The sequence below is a fragment of the Peromyscus maniculatus genome, chromosome 9 (assembly GCF_049852395.1).
Source record: "Peromyscus maniculatus bairdii isolate BWxNUB_F1_BW_parent chromosome 9, HU_Pman_BW_mat_3.1, whole genome shotgun sequence".
Taxonomy (NCBI): Eukaryota; Metazoa; Chordata; class Mammalia; order Rodentia; family Cricetidae; genus Peromyscus; species Peromyscus maniculatus.
Window position 1 is genome coordinate 53546712 of NC_134860.1, and position 19804 is coordinate 53566515.

At 50.5% G+C, this 19804-nt stretch overlaps 2 protein-coding genes across 6 annotated transcripts; one reads left to right on the plus strand and one right to left on the minus strand.

Moving 5' to 3' along the window:
• The first annotated feature begins 417 nt into the window (after positions 1-417).
• On the plus strand, positions 418-12259 carry Khnyn (KH and NYN domain containing). Of its 3 annotated transcripts, none has more exons than XM_042284914.2 (8): positions 418-738; positions 832-1049; positions 1506-2635; positions 2769-2899; positions 2982-3078; positions 7542-7649; positions 7829-7930; positions 8407-12259. In XM_042284914.2, the coding sequence occupies exons 2-8, from the start codon at positions 849-851 to the stop codon at positions 8666-8668; spliced, it is 2031 nt and encodes a 676-aa protein (XP_042140848.2). In that variant the 5' UTR covers positions 418-738; positions 832-848; the 3' UTR covers positions 8669-12259. The 3 variants fall into 3 exon arrangements, 2 of the variants coding, with proteins under 2 accessions (XP_042140848.2, XP_076401163.1); XR_013042418.1 differs by having other exon boundaries at positions 427-738; positions 7542-7707; XM_076545048.1 differs by lacking the exons at positions 418-738; positions 7542-7649; positions 7829-7930; positions 8407-12259 and adding an exon at positions 5452-6724 and having other exon boundaries at positions 849-1049.
• Sdr39u1 (short chain dehydrogenase/reductase family 39U member 1) lies at positions 10791-13990 on the minus strand. 3 transcript variants are annotated; one of them, XM_076545049.1, is made up of 6 exons: positions 13903-13990; positions 13239-13345; positions 13063-13145; positions 12663-12784; positions 11736-11879; positions 10791-11491 (listed from the first exon to the last, which is right to left on the minus strand). In XM_076545049.1, exons 1-6 carry the CDS (start codon positions 13973-13975, stop codon positions 11079-11081), a joined length of 942 nt encoding a protein of 313 aa, XP_076401164.1. In that variant the 5' UTR covers positions 13976-13990; the 3' UTR covers positions 10791-11078. The 3 variants fall into 3 exon arrangements, with proteins under 3 accessions (XP_076401164.1, XP_006988626.1, XP_042140850.1); XM_006988564.4 differs by lacking the exon at positions 13903-13990 and adding an exon at positions 13590-13696; XM_042284916.2 differs by lacking the exon at positions 13903-13990 and having other exon boundaries at positions 12667-12784; positions 13239-13583.
• Between the last annotated feature and the right edge of the window lie 5814 nt (positions 13991-19804).

Below are 19804 nucleotides of genomic sequence, written 5' to 3' on the forward strand. Positions count from 1 at the left end.
GAGGAGCCGGGCTGACTCCGCCCCAGGCCGGGAAGTGGAGTCCAAAAACAGAACGCGATGTTGACGAGACCCGTCTAGGTAGGGTGAGGAAGCCGAGAGGCCCTCCCAGATTCGCCCCCGGCCCCTGATCCCTGGGGCGCGGGAGGAGCGCGGGGGGGGGGGCGCGGGCACCCAGAAGAGCAGGAGGAACTCGCGGCTTGGGCGGTAGGCGCGCCCCTTCCCGGCGCTGGGGAGCTGGAAGCCGCGGCCCGAGGGTGGTCGGGCTGGGGACGGCCACCACGGCCGTCCGCGGGAGGGCGGGCCTGCTCCCCGGCCCTGGGTGGGACGCTTGGCGGTGGACGTCTCCGAGAAGGGGGGCGGGGAGGTGGGCGTGGCTAGAGGAAGAACATGGCAGACAAGGGCACCCCCTCCCAGGACTACCCAGTTACAGCCTCCGGCGGGTGTTCGTCTCCAAAGAGGCTCTCTTCTACTCAGAAATTGCAGAGACCTCTGAGCTTTGAGGATTTCCCCCCACCCACTCACTTCTTAGGATCCCCAGAATGAGCTGGAGGCCTCTTCCCCCTTCCCCTCTCGGGGCGGTGGTCATCGGTGTTCTCAGGCCAGTCGCCCATCCCAGATAGCCTTGTTTACGAAGGATTTCCTCTCCGGGAGAGGCCTGTGTACAGATCATTTTCCATCCTCGCCACCCGCCAGGTGGACGTGCCACCTCCTGGGGTTGTTTACCGGGCCTGTAACTAGGTGCGACCTGTTGATTGTTGGGTGTATGTAGGCCGCGTGATTAGGATTCGGGTTGAAGGGAGACGGAGACTGAGCTTGCCTCTGCCCTTCCAGGACCCCAGGAAGAAGCCATGTCTACTTGGGGGTTTGCTTCCCCGACCCCTGACCGCTTTGCGGTGTCTGCGGTCGCAGAGGACAAGGTTCGGGAGCAGCAGGCTCGCGTGGAGCGCATCTTCAGCGTGGGAATGAGCGTCCTTTCCAGAGACTGCCCAGAGAACCCTCACATCTGGTTGCAGCTTGAGAGCCCCAAAGAAAATGTCTGCAGAGCCAAGGTGAACTCCTCTTCCAGCGCCTCTTAGGAGCCTGCCCCTCCCCTAGGCAGAATCGGAGGAGGGGTTGGGGAGGATCCCTGCCTCTTGGCTGCCTTACCGACTGCCTCTGACCTGAGCTTTGAGGAACTCAGCAATTCTTTTCATGTAGAATTTTGGTTTCACTTCTGCCCTGATGGCCCAGGTACTGCAGGCATTTGGAAACCGATTCCTTTGTGCTCTTGGGGATAGTAATCCCACTGTGTAGGTAGTCCTTGCCAAGGAATTCACTGGGAGTGGGTGTAGGAGGAGGCTGGCCACATTGCTTTCTTTGGCCTCGAGGAGGACTTGACAGCCTTCTGCTTACAGTGGGAATAATAACGGTAGCTACTTGGATGATGCAAGCCCCTGGGGCTCAGGGAGAACAATGAACCCGAGGGGATGGCTTCTAGAAGTTTCCTCTCTGACCTTCCCATCTAGGAATACCTGAAGGGGCTCTGCAGCCCAGAACTGCAGAGTGAAATCCGCTTCCCACCCAGACTGCACTGCGTCTTCCAGGGAGCCCAAGGCCTCTTCCTTGACTGCCTGTCCTGGAGCACGTCTGCCCACCTGGTGCCCCTGGCTCCCGGCTCTCTGATGATCAGTGGCCTCACTGAGGCATTTGTGATGGCCCAGAGCCGGGTGGAGGAGTTAATGCAGCGGCTGAGCTGGGATCTTCAGCTGCCTTCTTGTCCTGGAGCCTCTGCCAGTGCTGGAATGCTGCGAGACTTCTCTGCCCTGCTGCAGACCAGGGTGGATGCCTACACAGAGGCCCTGCTGCAGCTGCCCCTGGCTGTCCAGGAGGAGCTCCTAAGCCTGGTACAGGAGGCATCCAGAGAGCAGGGGCCACAGGCGCTGCCCTCTCGTGAGCAGGGGAGCCCGGGCCTGTTGAGTGTTCAGTTCCAGGGAGTTAGGGCTCCCTTGAATGAAGGTGGGGAATCCCCGGGCACTGGAGTGGCGGGGTGGGGAGAGTCAAGGGCAGCAAGAGGAGAAGGTCACACCGTGGAGAAGAGGGGAAGGAAACAGGATGGTGTCAGGGACATGTATCCAGGGCGGAAGGAGCCGCCTGGGGAACACGTCTGGGAGAGAGGGGTGGCTTTCAAGTCGCAACCGGCAGGCGCAGGAGCAGAAGAGGCGGCAGCACCCTTGAAGGGAAAGGCCTCGGGGAAGGAGGAGGGGCCTCAGCAACGAGGAGGGTTCCCTATGCAGGATGAACCTTCCGGTGCCCATGTGCCCCCTCAGCGGGCAGCTCCAACTCGGGGAGCCTCTCTCCTCCAGCGGCTCCATAATGGGGATACCTCACCCCCAAGAGTACCTAGCCCCCCACCTGCGCCGGAACCCCCGTGGCCCTGTGGGGACCGAGATCGGGGAGACAGGGGAGACAAGCAACAGGCTGGCGCCCGAAGTCGAGGGTCTCCATGGAAACGAGGCACTCGAGGGGGCAACTTGGTGACTGGCACACAGCGGTTCCAGGAAGCCTTACAGGATCCTTTCACCCTGTGCCTTGCCAATGTGCCCGGCCAGCCAGATCTCCGTCACATTGTCATCGATGGCAGCAACGTGGCCATGGTGTAAGTAGCTGGTGGGGCGGAGGTCTGAGGAGGGAGGATGAGCCGGGCATCTTGGTCTCTTCTGGAGACCTCTGCCGAGGGGCGGATAGTGCGGCGTCCTCTGGGTCCTGAGTGCTGACCCATTCCGTTGCAGGCACGGCCTCCAGCACTACTTTTCAAGCCGAGGCATTGCTCTTGCTGTGCAGTACTTCTGGGACCGCGGGCACCGTGACATAACCGTCTTTGTGCCGCAGTGGCGCTTCAGTAAGGACTCCAAGGTCAGAGGTAAGTTGCGTCTGGCCATCCGGGTCCTGGGTGAGACTGTGTCTGCCTCGAGGAGAACCCTGTTGTGTATCTTGTTCTGTAGAGAGCCACTTCCTGCAGAAGCTGTACTCACTGAGTCTGCTTTCCCTGACGCCCTCACGAGTCATGGATGGCAAGAGGATTTCTTCCTATGATGACAGGTATTTGCCCCTCCCCTGGCCCCAAGTTTGACATTTAAGGAGTCTAAGTGGGACTTTAGGAGAGAGATGCTCCTGACCTCTGTCTTCCAGCCTCAGAAGGGGAGTTAGTGTCCGTGGGACCTAAGATGGGAGAGGTAAATGAGCTCTGCAGGTGACATGAGACGGACTGGAGACAACTGTTTGCCTGCTCATCATTCACCTTGTGTTTACTGTCTAGAAAATGCCGGTGTAACGGGGAGCTAGGAAAGCCAGTGACATGAATGGCTGGCAGAATTTCCAAACGTAGAGAAATTCTTCGAACATTCTGGGAAAGGGAGAGTAAACCTTCAAAATAAATAAAATGCAGAAACACAGTCTTTGAATACTAGGACTGCCTAGAACACTGTTCAGTGAGAGATCATCAGATGCAGAATGGAACGGAATGTCAGAACTAGGGCTCCAGGTTTCATTATTGATCTGCTCTCCATGGCCTCGGCCCCACCTCTTAGTGAATCAACCTCTTTGTCTCAGGATCCTTCTCCATTCATTCACCCTCCTTGTGAATATCAAAAGAAGATAAGGTATGTGCTTGCCTCGTTCCTGCAGCTAAGCAAGAGTCTAGTGACATTCCTTCTTAACATTGCATGGGCCCAGTTAAGTGATGCATGAAGCTGGGTGTGGTAGTCACGCCTGTAATCCCAGCACGTGAGAGATGGAGGCAGGATAATCCCTATGAATTTGAGGCCAGCATGAGCTACAAAGTATGTTCCAGGCTAGCCTGGACTACAAAATGAGACCCCGTCTCAATAAACTAAAAAGAAAAAAGAAAGGAAAAAAGAGATGCATGAAATATTATCACTATTTACAGAGGCAGATACAAAGGGTAAGTGGTTAACTCCCTGGACAAAAGTCACCATATAGGCTAAACAGAAATCATAGGGTGTCCTCCTGCTACACGTGTACACACATGGTGTGGAAATATATACATTTTAAAGCTGATTAACTATTTTAAGTTTTCCTAATTTTTGTGTAAAATAAAAAAACTTTTTATGTGTAGTAATGTTTTGCCTATATGTATGGATGTGCACTATGTGCATGCTTGGTGTCCACAGAGTCCAGAAAAGTTAAAAAAAAAAACCTTAAGGAGGGTTTATTTTAGCTCCCAGGTCCAGGTTATAATCCATTATATCTGGGAAGTCATAGTAGCAGGAACTTAGGGGAGCTGGTCACATCGCATCCGTAACCAGGACGAGAGAGCACCAAATGCATACACGATAGTGCTCACCTTGCTTCCTCTACTCGTAGGGTCCAGAATCCCCTGCCTAGGGAATGGTGGCACTCACAGTGGTTGGCTCTTTCCACTCTAATTAGCCACGTCCTTACAGACTGCCCGATCTAGACGGTCCCTCAGTGTGAACTCTTCTCAGGTGACTGTGTTAAGTTCACAATTAAAAACCAACCAGCTTAGTGGTGTGTTTTATCTTTCCAGACATTTAACTTTTACTCCTTAGAAGTCAGTAGTATTTTACAAGAGGTACTTAACTTTCTTCTTGTCTTAGATTTCTGATACTGTGATAATTACTGTGATCCAAAGAAACTTGGGAGGAGGGGGTTTATGTATCTTAAGTTTCAGGTAATAGTCCATCTCTGATTGGAAGTCAGGGGCAGGAACCGGTGCAGAGACCACAGAGGAATGATACTTACTGGCTTGCTCAGCTGACTTTCTAATACCACCCAGGGCCACCAGCCTAGAGGGGGCAATGCCTCCAGGTCGCCAGACCTTCCTCTATCAATTAGCAATCAAGAAAATGGCCCACACCCTTGCCTACAGGCAATCTAATGGAGTCATTTTTCTCAGTTAAGGGTCTCCTTCCCAGATAACTGTATATTGTGTCAAGTTGACAGAAAACCAGCCAGGACTCTCCTGATGCCACTGTTACTTTTTTGGACAGGATCTCACTTTGTAGCCCTGGGCTGGACTGGTACTTCACCTGTGGGCCAGGTTGGCTTTGAGCTTGTGGCCATCCTTCTGCTTCTGCCTCCCAAGTGCTGTTATTTTGTTTTAAGGCCTAGATTTTAGTTCATCTAAGATAGTAACTTTTTGTCCACATCGACATTGTAACAGAATTGATACTGAGGACTGAGTCAGTTTTAATGCATGGTTGTGTAGAACCTAGTGGATACATGATACAGACTTGGACGTTCTCTTCATTATGGTGTAAGTCAGCACAGCGGAGCATAACAAAATGAGCAGGATGTAGCCTAACACGAGAGCCGGAAGTCCTTAACTAGAAAGCACCTTTTGTGTACTTGAGGTAGCACAGCACCCCCTTAGCTTGTTTCCCACACACCTGTTCTACCAAATCCTGATTCCCGGTCTTCTCTGTACCACAGTGCCTTTCAGACACCGACTGCCCACTTCAGACTAGGTACAGGACTTGGAGAAAGAACCCTGGGGCAAGAGTTGGTCCCTGGCTTCAGAAGGCCCCAAATGAAGTGAACAACAATAAAAACTCCCGTAAATCAAGCACTACAGGAACTCAGGGAAGGGAGCCTCGTTGTGACTGGGTTTTACAGGAAGGAAGGGGTTGGGAGTTTTGATTGAGAAGGATGTGGGATGGGCTGGATCTCTTTGATTTTAAACCTTTCAAAAGTTAGTTCATTCCCCACCACCTTGTGAATCTTACTCTGTGGATGGAGAATTAGTAAAATGGGACCTGGCCATGGTGGCAAATGCCTTTAAATGCCAATACTTGGGAGGTAGAGGCAGAGGCAGGAAGTTTGAGGTTAGCTTCAGCTATTCAGTAAGTTGGAGGCAAGTCTGGGCTATGTGAGCTCATGTCTCAAAAATAAAACAAGACCAGAAAGTTACTAAAGTGGGGCTCAGGTGTCTTTAAAAAACTTTATAGTTTTGGGGTTGGAGAGGTGGCTCAGCAGTTAAGCGCACTGGTTGCTCTTGCAGAGGTCCTAAGTTCAGTTCCCAGCACCTGCGCGGCAGTTCACAATCTGATGCCCTCTTCTGGTCTGCAGACATACATGCAGACAAAGCACCTGTATGCATGAAAAATAAACCTTATAACTGGACCATTTTATTTTTCTATTTATTTTTTGAGGTAAGGTCTCATGTAGCCAGGTTGGTCTCAGGCTCATTGTGTGACGAAGGACGGCCTTGAGCTTCTGATTGTCCTGTCCCCACCTCCCGAATGCTGGTGTATGTTTCCATGCCCAGCCTATGTGGTGCTGGAGATTGAACCTAGGACCTGCTGCAGCTAGGTGAGCGCTCTACCAGCTGAGCTATATTGCCAGCTCCCAGAAAGCAAGTTCCTTAGGTGGCTGCCATGGTAAAGGTTTGGGGTTCACTCTGAGATGGAGGGGATAGTTTGAGAAACTGAAGCCAGAGAGCGGAGGACGTGTTAAGAGTGCAGTCTAATCATTGATCTCAACTCCAGTTGAGGGTGCATTAGGGAATACCGGCAGAGAAAAGGCTGTAAAGGGGACATGGAGGTGGATTCTAGAGGCCTTAGCTGCCAGCCTGGACGTGTGGACTTTATTCACGGCCGCTCACTTGGGCTGGGTTGGGGTGAAGGGCAGGTGGGGAAGAGCTCTGTGTAGGGCAAGAGCAGGTGAGACCGGAGGATGGTGAGGTGAGGCAGGTGAGGTGGTGGGAGGCTGGCAGCAGTCTTAGTTTTAATGTCTGAATTATTAAGGTGATTGTGGCCCTGGAGAGAAAGGCGGCGTGGGAAGGTCCGAGGAGGAATGCAGATTTGTGAGTGACTGGCGGCGCAGGAGAAAGTTATAGCTAGCTTTTACTGTTTCTTAGACAGTGTTCAGTAAAGGCTTGTGGTGAATGGGATGCTGTTGGGAGACTACCTTGGGTTCATCACTGTTTCTCTTCTAACTCTGGTGCCTATGTCTCGTTAGTCACTTGTGGCTGGGGGATGGGGAGGGGAGGAGCTCAATATCCCAACTACTTGGAAGGCTGAGGCAGGAAGATGGCGAGTTCAAAGCCTGCTGGGGCTACAGAGTGAATTCAAGGCTAGACCGAGTAACTTAACAAGATCCTGTCTCCAATTTTTTTGTTTGTTTGTTTTTGAGACGGGGTCTCCCTATGTAGCCCTGGCTGTCCTGAAACTAAGTAGACCAGGCTGGCTTAGAACTCAAGAGATCCACCTGTCTCTGCCTCCTGAGTGCTGGGATTAAAGGTGTGCACCACCATACCCTGCCTGTCTCTGACTCCCACTCCCTTGGTCTGTCTGTCTGTCTGTCTGTCTACCTACCCATCATCTCAGTGGTAAAGCACTTGCCTAGGATGCACGAGGGTCTGGGCTCAATTCCCAAGAAGCCCCCCATCACCCTTCTTCACTTAAATAAACGAGTCTGGAGACGGCCTCCATCACCAGCATTGGGTCACAGGCATTGATAGCGTATTGTGGGATCGATCCTTGGAGAATCCCAGAATGGTTTCTGTGTTTTTTTGGAGACAGGTTCATGGTGAAGCTGGCTGAAGAGACTGATGGGATCATTGTCTCCAACGACCAGTTCCGGGACCTGGCAGAGGAGTCTGACAAGTGGATGGCGATCATCAGAGAGCGGTGAGGATAGGCACCGACTCAGGCCTTTCTCTAAAACCAGCTCTTCTCAGGCCACTGGGTGAGAATCCTGGGGACGGGCTTGAAGATGCCTCAAAGGATGATAGCCAGGAGCTCCGGGTGGTGTCGGTCTCGGCAAGGTAGGCGAGGTCATTTCTGTGACTCCCTCTTTCCTCATCCAGCCTGCTGCCCTTCACCTTTGTGGGAAACCTCTTCATGGTCCCAGATGACCCCCTGGGGCGAAATGGCCCCACCCTGGATGAGTTCCTGAAGAAGACAGACAGGTAATGCCCCTGCTTCTGCCCGCAGCCTGTCGATACGCTCCTCTTAAGGATCGGAGGCTTGGATGGGAGTGTTGCAGTTTGGGGCCAGCTTAATTCTGCAGTAGTATTGAGTTTGAGGGGCTGCCCTTTCAAGTCCCCCCAGAGAACCCTGACACAGAGCTTTGTACTAGGGAGAGAAACTTTTATTTTTCTCTCTGGTCAGTGTGTTTGATGGAGTGATTTGGGGGATGTTTGCATGTCATGCTAGCCAGTTGTACCCCCACACCTTTTGTTGGCTCATTAAGCAAGTGATTAAGCAGGACTACTTCTCATTAGGGTTGTCTTCCTAGTGGGTTGATACTGCCACTCGGTGGCCGGCTTAGGAAACTTCACAAATTCATCTCCTGAGGCTGGACATCGTCGGTCAGTCCGGATGAGGCTCCCTGAGGCCCAGTTTTTCTCCAGAGTGCATCAATGTTTACTCTGCTTTTCTCCAGGAAACAGGGCTCTTCTAAGGCTCACCAGCCCCCCAGAGGCCCCCCAGAGCATGGGAATCAGCAGCAGGGGAAGCAGGGGAAGGAAGAGGAAACAGGCAGCGGCGGGGGCATTCGGAAGACCCGGGAGACAGAGCGGCTCCGGCGCCAGCTGCTGGAGGTGTTTTGGGGTCAGGACCACAAGGTGGACTTCATCCTGCAGCGGGAGCCATACTGCCGGGATATTAACCAACTTTCGGAGGCCCTGCTGAGTCTCAACTTCTGAGCCTTACTTGCTTGCCTAGCTGCTGCCCTACCAGATTCAGCATCCCCTAGCCCAGCCCAGCCCAGCCCCTTCTTTACAGTCCCCTCTGCTGCGCAGACTGTGACCCAGATGGTGCTTTGGCTTGAGGAAGCACTGGAGAAGGGGATTTGAGTGTGGGAATAATCTTGCCTTGGGGTACTGTGAGTACAGGTCCATAAAAAGTGACTCAAGCTGAGCCAGGACCGCAACCAGCTCTTAGGTTTGATCAGATCGAACCCCCGAACCTCATCTTTGCAAAGGGTTTCTGTAGGGTGTAGACGCTCCTCCTGAAGACTGGGAGCGTTGGCCTCACCTCCAAGGTAAACTGAGTTGGAGCCTAGGGTAAGCTGGAGGTGGCACAGAGGGCTAAATTGAGGAAGGCGGCATCCTTCTGGGTTCCTAGGATAGGCTGAGCTGGCTGGGTTCTGCAGGGGCCACAGTGCTGTGTGGGCTGTTGGAGTGGGACAGCAGAGACCAGGAGGCAGAGGGGCGGAGGTCCCAGTCTCAGGTGTGTCTGCCTGTGACCTTGGCGGAGTCGCTTGGCCTTTACTATGTCTAGATATCAGGCATAAAAAAAAAAAAAAAAACCTTTGAGAGGAATGATGAGAACAGAGGCAGGCGCCTGTGAGGAAGTGATCTTGGATCATGTCTCAGGTGTGTCTGCCTGGGGCTGCATAGGCTCCCTACCCTACACGTCCTGGTCAGAGGTGTCCACAGTCCGTACCTCAGTGTAACACTGGGTTTTCAGCAGAACTTGCCCTGCAATGGCTGCATCCTTTTCCAGCAACCTTCAAAACACATATTAACAAAGTAGTTGTTAGGGTTGATTGTCCAATTACCTAAATACTCTCAGGGTTCCTAGAAGTGGCAGCTGGTCAGCTGCATTCAATTGTTTGTTTACAGACTCATGTGTCAGAAAGGCCCTGGTTAAACCCTCTCTCTGGTGGTGAAGCCATGCTTTACAGCAACAATGTTAGTGGGCTCTATGTAATATTCCCTTTATGGAAGGCGGAGGTTGCATTGGGCTTTGTGTATGGTGAAGAAACTAGTTTCTGGGAAAAGACACCTGATTGGTCACAGATCAACTCCACTGACCTATCATGACCAACTGTTTACATCCTGATTCCCACAAGTCATTGTGCTGTATCTGCTTGATTCCTGTGCCAGGGAATTGACTCTGTAAGGTGGCACATTCCTGACCTGGATGTAGTTTTTCCAGTAGCTTCTTGTCCAGTGTAGTAACATGCTTCTATTACTTTTACCTTCCCCAGGAATAGTTGAGCTAGTCAACTTCTCAGATCAAGAGGTAAGGCAGGTGCCCCTGGGTTCAGCTGTTTGGGACCTTGTAGCAAGCCCCTGAATTAGATTCTTTTCTGTTGGGCTGACTTCAAGTGACACAGAGAGTTGACTGTGTGTGGAGCTCAGTGATCAGAGAGAGGGTCCCTAGGTGCCAGTGTCTTTGCCTGTTTCATTGGGCAGTTTTCACCTCTATCCCAGATAGAGTCCCAGATTGACTCAGGCTGGGACAGCTGCATTGGAGACAGACTGATCAGGGAAATGACAGTGACTCTTCTCAGTGCCCAGGAAACAGCGACTGGTCTGAACTGGCTGCCAGTCGAACTGCTTTTCAACTGCTCTTTTCACTTGCCATAGTGGTGGGGGTACAGAAGGCCAGAATTAGCTTCCTTTTTATGCTGTGGGCCCTGGAAGGCTGAAGTGTTCCTAGCAGATGAGAGACAGAGAGGGACACTGGCTCTGTGTTTCTGCAGTGTGAGGCGGGACCTGCATGTGTTTGCTACATTAATTCACTGTCACTGTGAAATGCTGAAGGCTAACGTACAGGGCCTTCCCCCACGTTTGCTGGCATCCTCTGAACTGGTGGTTAGGGTGGCACCGGAACTCACTGGAAATAGATCCTTATATGTATTGTCTTTAACCTCGGTCATAACCTCACTTCTCACCAGCTCATTTGGAAAGAGATACCAAGAAAGAGAGAGATTGCATGTTACACCATTCAGAACCTCATTTAGGAAGAAGAGCCATCTGGAGTAAAATCTAGTTCTTTTAAGAGAAGTTCTAGGAGAATCTAAGCCAAAGAGACAGCTGAAGCTAGTGATATACTTTATTGCCGTAACTTAGAACTTTCTCCACACAGCATAGAGGAGAACTGGGGCAACAGTGTGACCCACAAGAAGCTGAAGAGGTTAAGGTTAGAATGAGATTGCAACCTTGACTGGAGTTCCTCAGATGGGGATGGAACAACAATTCGGGAAGGAAGTGAGGAGCAGAGGTTCGAAGACCCAGATGGCGTCTGTTCACAACTACAGGGCTCACCTGAACCCATCCTCAGTATGTAGGAACAGGCCTCAGCTCCTGCCTTGGGGTCCTCCACTTAGGTGACAACATCTTTCAAGGCAGCCCCCAACTCTGGGAAGGAATACTGGTAGCCAGTGGCCAGTGTCCGCCGTGGGACCACTTTCTGGCCTTCCAACAGCATGGTGGCACGTTCTCGTCCAAAGACTGCTTGTACCACAGTGCTGGGGACAGGTATGAAGGCTGGGCGGCCCAGGGCAGCACCCAAGGCTTGGGCAAACTCGGCATTGGTAGTGGTGTATGCTGGAGCCACCCCATTCAGGACTCCTTGGACGTGGTCCGCTTCAAGGGCATGAGTCAGAATTCCTGCCAGGTCACCAATATGTATCCAGGGGAAGAACTGGTGACCTGAACCAATGGGGCCTCCCAGGCCCAGGCGGAAGGGCAGAAGCATGTGGCCGATGGCACCACCCCCTCGGCCCAGCACAACCCCTAAAGCAGGCGAGAGAGGTGGTACAGGAAGGTCGCTTAGCCCTGACAATCTGCACTACTCTGATTTCTCTTTTCCCTTCCTCGCTTTCTTCCCGTGTCGATTTGGAGTGGAGAGAGCTGAGGGTTATGGACCTCCCTGGGACGTTCCCTCTCTAGGTTAGCTCGAGTGACGTGTCCTCTCACTGTAAGCTCAGCCCTCCCCGGATCTTCCACTTTGCCTGGTTCCCAGGCCCTCGGTCCTCACCTGAACGTACCACGACCTGGCGTGTAGACTCTCCAGGAAGCTTGGCTGCTGCTTCCCATTTGGTTACCAGGTTGGAGAAGAAGTCAAAGTCCCCTCCCGGGCTGTCTTCGTCATACTCCTCAGTCAGGCTTGGCTGGTAGTAAGCTGCCACGGGAGAGCACTCATTTGCTCTGGCTGGCCCTGTCCTGCTGGGCTCTCTGCAGTTAAAGGCTCCCTAGCCTCATTCTCTCTGACCCTTTGGCTCTCCACAGGAGAAGAAAGGACCGTGACTTTTCCCCTTGAGCTTCATGTGTTCCTGCCTGCAAGTCTAGCCTTTGGCTGCAGGGCTATACCCAGAGGCTGCTAGCTTGTAGTGGTTAGGGACAGAAACCTGGGTGCCAGGCTGCTTGAGCTCCCCCATTCCTGATGTCTGTGACTCTCTGGCAAGTTACTTCTCTGTGTGAACCATTTGTATCTTCAATATGGGAGTAACTGTACCTACCTCATAAGGTTGTTGCAAAGATTAAAATAACACGTATAAATTACTTAGTATGGTGGCTACTACTTCCATTTTAATTGTTGACAATGATGTGGTCTCAAGGGCGACACATCGATAGGAGGCTGTTCATAAAGAACTGTGGTCCAAAAAGCAAGGGACTTGGGAGTAGGTAGACCACCTCAGCATTAGGACTGGCATCCTTCTGAGGGCTTCTGATAAGGACTTCTAGCTTTGAGTCTAGCCACGTACACTCCCCATTCCCTTCACACCCAGAAATAGCACACAGTGAAAATACAGAGGTTGGGAGAAACCTGCTGTGGCTGGAGGGTCTAGAAGCTATACCGGAAAGGATCTACGCTCTAAGGTGCTGCAGTGGGGGGTGGCTAGCCCCAAGGGCCGGAGCTGCTTTCTCCCTGTTAATGGAAGAGGTTGGTGATTTGGGGGCATACCTACACCTGTGACTAGGATCCATGCCTGGGGAGGGTGTGCGGCTTGGGTGATGGCTTCAGCTAGCAAGTGGGTGGTATCCAGGCGGCTGGTAAGAACCTCTTTTTGGAAAGTTTCGTTCCATCTGGAGAGAAGATAAAAGGTCAGAAGTACAGACATGCATCCAACCCATATCGTCACTACTCGCCCTGACTGTTCGAATGCATAACTCAGGGTGGTTAGGAAAGGTTAAGACTTTCCCCTCTCCATGATAGGCATGGACTTATGTATGTCTTTCTTAGGACACCGGTATAAAACAGGCTCCAGGGTCAAGAGAGGCACAGTACATGTCTACCATTTACAGCTCACAGCAGTGGACCCTCTCCCTCTGGGCAGGCGATACTGCTTTATGGCCCCGCTGACCTTCGCAGAGGGTTGAGGATGTTCTCTCCAGCCAGGTTGATGACGACATCGCAGAGGGGCAGCCCCGACCTAATGAGCTCATTCTGTTGGAGAAGGCACAGAACCTCCTGGCACTGTCCTTCCCCGCCGCCGCCTGCAAACTGCCCTCCCGCCCACCTTGCAGAGGCTGGACGTACCCACGTGATCCGACCCGGCCCTGGCTGCCGGGAGACCCACGTCACGGTGTGGCCCCGGGCTTTCAGCAGGTGGGTTAGGGCTGTGCCAATGAACCCCGTCCCGCCACCTGACGGGAGAGCACAACGTGTTTATACCCCCGAGTGGAGGAGGCAGGCCTGTCTCCTCTGACACCAGGCCTCTCCTCCACCCCGCCCCGCCCTGCAGCGGGGACACAGGTCCCAGGGTGTCAGGGCTTCGGCCCTGGGGGCTGGGGAACCACGGCTAGGTTGCGTGCTTAGAAGATCGCGCCCAGTGGGGCTGGTCTCCCAGCCCTCAGCCCGCCCGCGACTCCTCTCTCTGCCCGCCCTCACCCACGAGCACCCGCATAGCGACAGGGAACTAACACGCCTGCGCGAGATTTAAATACCGGTCGCGACTACGCGCCTCAGTTCACGCGAATTTCAGGACTAGGTGTAACCGCCCCCCCCTCCTCCTCCCCCACCCCACCCCCGACCCGGAAGGAGTTATATAGCAATCGCCGCGAAAAGACGAAGCTTGCCCGGGAGGAGAGGTTGATGACGCAGATTCTCCCTTGGCCTGTTTCTCACTGTTCCGCCTCTTCCTGGCAGCGCTCGAAGGTGCCTAAGTTCCTTCTCCAGTGGATGATGTCCCCGAGGTTCTCACCAGCACGCGTTCCACCCTCTGCTTCCGGGTTCACTCCATTTCCCCGGGCTTTCCCCGAACACATATTGCCCATGTTTCACCAAGTCTAATGCCCAGTTTTAGATCATGTTGACTGGTCGCCCAGCCAGAATCACTGACACGTGCTCTCTCCTTTTGGAAACGCTGCATTTTGGGCCTCAGTGGAAACCATCCTGTCTTCTGGGACTTTAAGAACCAATTTTGGCGTGTATTGATTGCTCCATTTGCTTAAAATTCTTAAGATGTAGATAATCGTTCCCAGTTGGATCCTAGTACCCTCTTTACACCCTCTATGCGCCTTTGTCCGCTTGCCCCTCCTCCCTTTCCTTCAGTCTCTGCAGTGCATGCGAGGAAATAGTCGTCCTCTTATCACCCTCCACCTTAATTTTTGAGACAAGGTCTCATTGAACCTGGAGCTCACAATTGTCTAGACTGGCTGGCCAGTGAGACCCAGGCTCCTGCTGTGTTGGCTCAGATTAATGGCGCAGGTTACAACTGGCTTTATATGTCCAGCTTTTCACAAAGGTGGTGGCGATCAGAATTCAGGTCCTTCTGATGCCTGTGCAGCAGTCTACGTATGGAGCCATCTCAGGTCTCTGTTTCCATCCACCGTCATCCTGGCTGCCCACAACACACAGCTCCTGTCCATTACCATCTATGTTGTGAATTCAGTCACTGATTCCTCATAGAGCCCCCCAATGTATGTAATTCAGATCTCTTCTCTGAGTTCCTGACTCCCATAAAAACTTCTCTAGATCTCTCATTTTAAAAAAGAGAAGTATGTGTTTGGTGGTTTTGCCTGCATGTATGTCTCTGTACCACGTGGGTGCCTGGTGCCCTTTGAGGCCAGAAGAAGTTATGGGATTCCCTAGAACTGGAGTTCAGACGGTTGTGAGCTGCCATATGGACGCTGGCACTCCAGCCCAGGTCCTCTGGAAGAGTGTCAAGTGTCCCCAACCACTGAACCATCTCTCCAGCGCCTCTAGAGCTCTGGTTGCCTGAAATGCAATTTATTTTACACACTAAATATCTCTCAGATCTAGTTCTGTCTCTGCTAACCACAACCCTGATTCCAGTTATTCTCTCTAAATTCCTGAATGCTTTCTTAATAGGCTTCCTGATTTTGAGTTTTTTTTCTCCACCTACACATTGGAAGCTGAATCATCATTGGATAACACGTGACAGGACAACTGTGTTATGTGTCATATGTTCTAAGAAAGCCTACGAGGACAGTTACTCAGTGAGTCAGATAAAACATAAACACCTCCGCCACTTTAACGGCATTACCAACTTAGAAAACCAAAGGGAGTCTCTGGAGACAAAAAGTATCTCCAGGCCTGAGCCTCTGCTGAAGATGCATTGCCCGACCAAACTCCAGTCAGGCCTTTGAGCCTTCTTTTAGGTTTGTCTGCGTATTTCCTTACAAAATCCCATCTTATCAAATCTTCCTGCTAAAACCATTTAGCAATAATCCCCATTTTGATAACCTGGTTGTCCATATTCAATTCAGTTTTCCAGCCTTCAAGTGATTTCTGATCACTTTGATTGGTGCGTGTATATAAGCTACCTTTCTCATTGCTGTGCCCAAGTACCCCACACAAGCAACTGAAGACAGGAATCGGTTCTTTTGGCTCACAATTGGAGGGTACGGTCCATCAAGGTGTGTAAGGCATGGTGGCTGGAGTTGGAGTGTCTAGTCAGGAGGCAGAGAGAGATGAATGCTTGTTGTAGAATATTATTTTAAAGTGTGTTAACATTTGTTTGTGCTGTGGAACGTTTGTTTAATGATGCAAAGATGTGGTGCATTCTTTAATGTTGTATTTGTTTAGCTCTGTGAAGCTGTGTTACTGTGCCTGTCTAAAACACCCAATGGTCTAATAAAGAGCTGAACAGCCAGTAGTGAGGCAGGAGAAAGGATAGGTGGGGCTGGCAGGCAGAGAGAATAAATAGAAGGAGAAGTCTGGGAAAAAGAAGAAAAGAGTAAGAGAACAAGGAGAGGAGGATGCTAGGGGTCAGCTACTGAGCCACACAGCCAGCCATGGAGTAAGAGTGAAAGTAAGATTACAGAAGAAAGAAAAAGAAAAAGCCCAGAGGGAAAAGGTAGGCAGGATAATTTATGAAAAGCTGGCAAGAAACAAGCCAAGCTAAGGCCGGGCATTTATAAATAAGAATAAGCCTCTGTGTGTGATTTATTTGGGAGCTGGGTGGCGAGCCCCGCAAAAGAGCAAAACCAACCAACAACAAATGCTGGTGCTCAGTTTACTTTGAACTCTTTGTTCAGTCTGGGACCCCAGTCTATGGGATGGTGTGGTCCACAGTCATGGTGAGTCTTCCCTCTTCAGTTAAACTCTCAGGAAATGACGTCACAGACACACCTAAACATGTGTCTCCTAGGTGATTTAAAATCTAGTCAGGTTGACAGTAACGGTAAACCATCATATCTGTCTTAGCAAAACCTGTTGGCTTAGCCAGAATTCCACATGCCCTGATATTTCTTCACAGCTATAATATTAAATAGAAAAGGAAGTTGAGGAAGTATTTACATTATAATTCCATTTAAATATTAAAAGCAAGCAAAACTATGATTTTAAATAAATAGACTTGTAAAACTAAAAATAAATGCATGAGAATAATGCAAAACTCAGGGTAGCATTTTCCTGTGGAGGTAGAATATGATGGGGAGGAGAACTGTGGTAATTTGCATGTAATTGGCCCCCATAATCTCACAGGGAGGGGCACTATTAGGAGGTGTGGCTTTGTTGGAGTGGGTGTGGCTTTGTTGGAGTGGGTGTGGCCTTGTTGGAGGAAGTTTGTCACTGTGGGGGCGGGCTTTGAGGTTTCCTATGCTTGGAGTCAGTTGACTTCCTGTTGCCTGCAAGATGTAGCACTCTCAGCTCCAGCACCGCATCTGCGTGCACGCCATCATGTTCCCCACCATGATGATAATGGACTACATAGCCAGTCCAATGAAATGTTTTCCTTATAAAAGTTGCCATGGTCTTGGTGTCTCTTGACAGCAGTAGTAACCCAAACTAAGACAAGTACTCAGGGGACTCTTATTTCTTAGATCAGTGATGGGTCCAGGCTATTCATTTTATTAATCTTGGTATTGTCTGAAATATTCTATAACAAAATTACATGGATTCAAAATTTATATTTCAGGTGTGCAAAATATAACTTTGCGTAATTTTCTCCTTTTCTTTTTTTCTTTTTCTTTTTTTTTTTGAGACAAGGTCTCATTTTGCAGCCTAGACTGGCTTCATATTCACAGCAGTCCTCCTGCTCCAGCCTCCCATGTTCTGGAATCCAGGCATGAACCACCATGTGAAGTTTGTAAGTTTACTTTCTGTGATTAGTTTGCTCATGAACATCACTCATGAAACAAACTTAAACTGACCAGAAGGAGCTATAATCACTAATTTAGACTTTTCTTTCCTTCCTTCCTTCCTTCCTTCCTTCCTTCCTTCCTTCCTTCCTTCCTTCCTTCCTTCCTTCCTTCCTTTCTTTTTTTTTGGTTGGGCAAATTCTTTTTGTTTGTTTGTTTTCGAGACAGGGTTTCTCTGTGTAACTATGGAGCCTATCCTGGAACTCACTCTATAGCCCAGGCTGGCCTCGAACTTACAGAGATCCGCCTAGCTCTGCCTTCTGAGTGCTGGGATTAAAGGGGTTAGGTAAATTCTTATCTTGTAGAGTGCACCGTCCCTCTTCTCTGCTTCTCACAGCCACACAGGTGTGGCAGGTCATTTGATTAGGCATTTGGTCACCAGTGCCTTCCCAGAGGGCTCTTGTTTCATTTGTTTTTAGATATTTCCTGATGAGGTCAGCTGAGGCGCAGCTGGTCGAGCCAGGTTTAGGGGTACAGTGATTTGGCCTCTGCATTGAACATCCTGGCAAGTGTTCTACTTGAGCTCTATTCCCAGCATCTTTTTACTTTTTATTTGGAGACATGGCCTCACTAACTTGGCCAGATTAGCCTTGAACTTACTCTACCCCAGCCTGATTTTTTAATAACCACCACTACCACCACCAACACCACCACCGCCTACCTCTTTAAAATAGTTTCTTTATTTTTATTTTATGTGTATGGGTGTTTTATATGCACTGCGTGACTGCTTGGTGCCTTTGAAAGCTGGAAGAGGGCATAGGATCCCCTGGGACTGGAGTTATAGAAGTTGTGAACCATCATATGGGTGGTACTGAGGACTGAACCCAGAGCAATCAGTGCTCTTAATGTCTGAGCCATCTCTCCAGCCCCCAGCCTTGAGCTCATTCTTTGTCTTTTTTTTTTTTTTAAGATTTATTTATTTTATGTATGAGTGCTCTATCTGCATATACGACTTTATGCCAGCAGAGGGATTCAGATCCCACTACAGACGGCTGTGAGCCACCATGGGGTTTGATGGGAATTGAACTCAGGACCTCAGGAAGAACCGCACTGAGCTGTCTCTAGCCCCTAGCCTTGATCTTCGAATCCTGCTGCTGCAGCCTTCCAGACAGCTGGGATTGGAAGCTGTGGGTGGTCAGCACCAGGTCTGTCCCCCCAGCCCCTTTATTTGAAGTAGGATGTTACTGTGGATCCCAGGCTGGATACTTAACATCCTCTTGCCCCCGACTTCAGGACCTTTGTTGTGGATGTCCATAGTTGTTGCTGTGTTGTTGGTGTTTGAGATCATCCCCTGCAGGTAAGGGCATACTTGCCTTCTGGCCATCAGAATGGAATATGTGGACCTTGACGGATCACTCCTTAGGCTCATCTCCTGGCTTGTCCTATAGTCACTACTCTCGGGCAGTCTGCTGTGGCCTACCCTTTAATTAGTTTCATGTTGCTGTTAATGAATTATTTCAAAACACAGTTGTTTGAAAGGACAATACTTTTTATTTTCCCTTGAAGTTCTGTGGGTTAGGAATCTGGGAACAGCTTAGCTAGGTGGTTGTGGCTCAGAGTCTCCTAGGAGGTTACGGTCACTAGGGCCACAATCATCTGAAGACTTAAATGGGGCCAGAGGAGTCCGTTCCATGAAGGTCCCTCATACACTGTTGACAGCCTTGTTCCTGTGGGTTGTTTCTGGCCGTGCTGACTTCTTTGTAGTTCGTCCTTAGTGTCCATAGGTGTACTGGCTGTCCTCCCAGGACTCAGAGGATGAGAATGGGAGGAAGCCTCCCTGCCTCTAAGTACTGACTTACTCTCAGAAGCGGCAGATAGTCACATCACAGTCATGAGTATTAGAATCAGGTCACTAAGTACAAGGGGAGGCACATTTAACCCCACCTTTGAAGGGAAGAGTCTCAAAGAGCCCCTGCAAGCTCTGCTGAGGTGAAGCTCTCTCTTGGAAGCTTGCGGCCTCTCGGGTGTGCCCAGGGATTGTGCCACCAACCTTGATCTTTTCACACACCCTGTTGTCCCTCTGGGTTTTGTGGAATATTACTATTATTATTTTTTTTTTTTGAGACAAGATCTCTCTATGTAGCTCTGGCTGTCCTAGAACTCACTCTGTAGATCCCGCTGACGTGAAACTCACAGAGATCCACCTGCCACTGTCTCTCCAGTGCTGGGATTAAAGGCGAGTGTCGACATGCCCGGCTCCCTCTGGGTGTTTGAGCTATCTTCCCAGATGACTCAGGAGACTCTCCTGTTATTCTCGTCTAGTTCCACAGGAAATGATGTAAAGGATCACTGCGCTAATGTCATAACCAGTTCTTTCCTGTTCTCTGATTCAGGCAACTAATTTTATGCTCAATCTTAGCCAAATGTTTTCTTTTCTCAACAAAACAAAACATAAACAAAAATGGTTATATTGAGCTTGGTGTGGTGGCATATGCCTATAACCCCAGAATTTGGGAGGTAGAGGCAAAAGAATCAGGAGTTCAAGGTCATCCTTCCTAC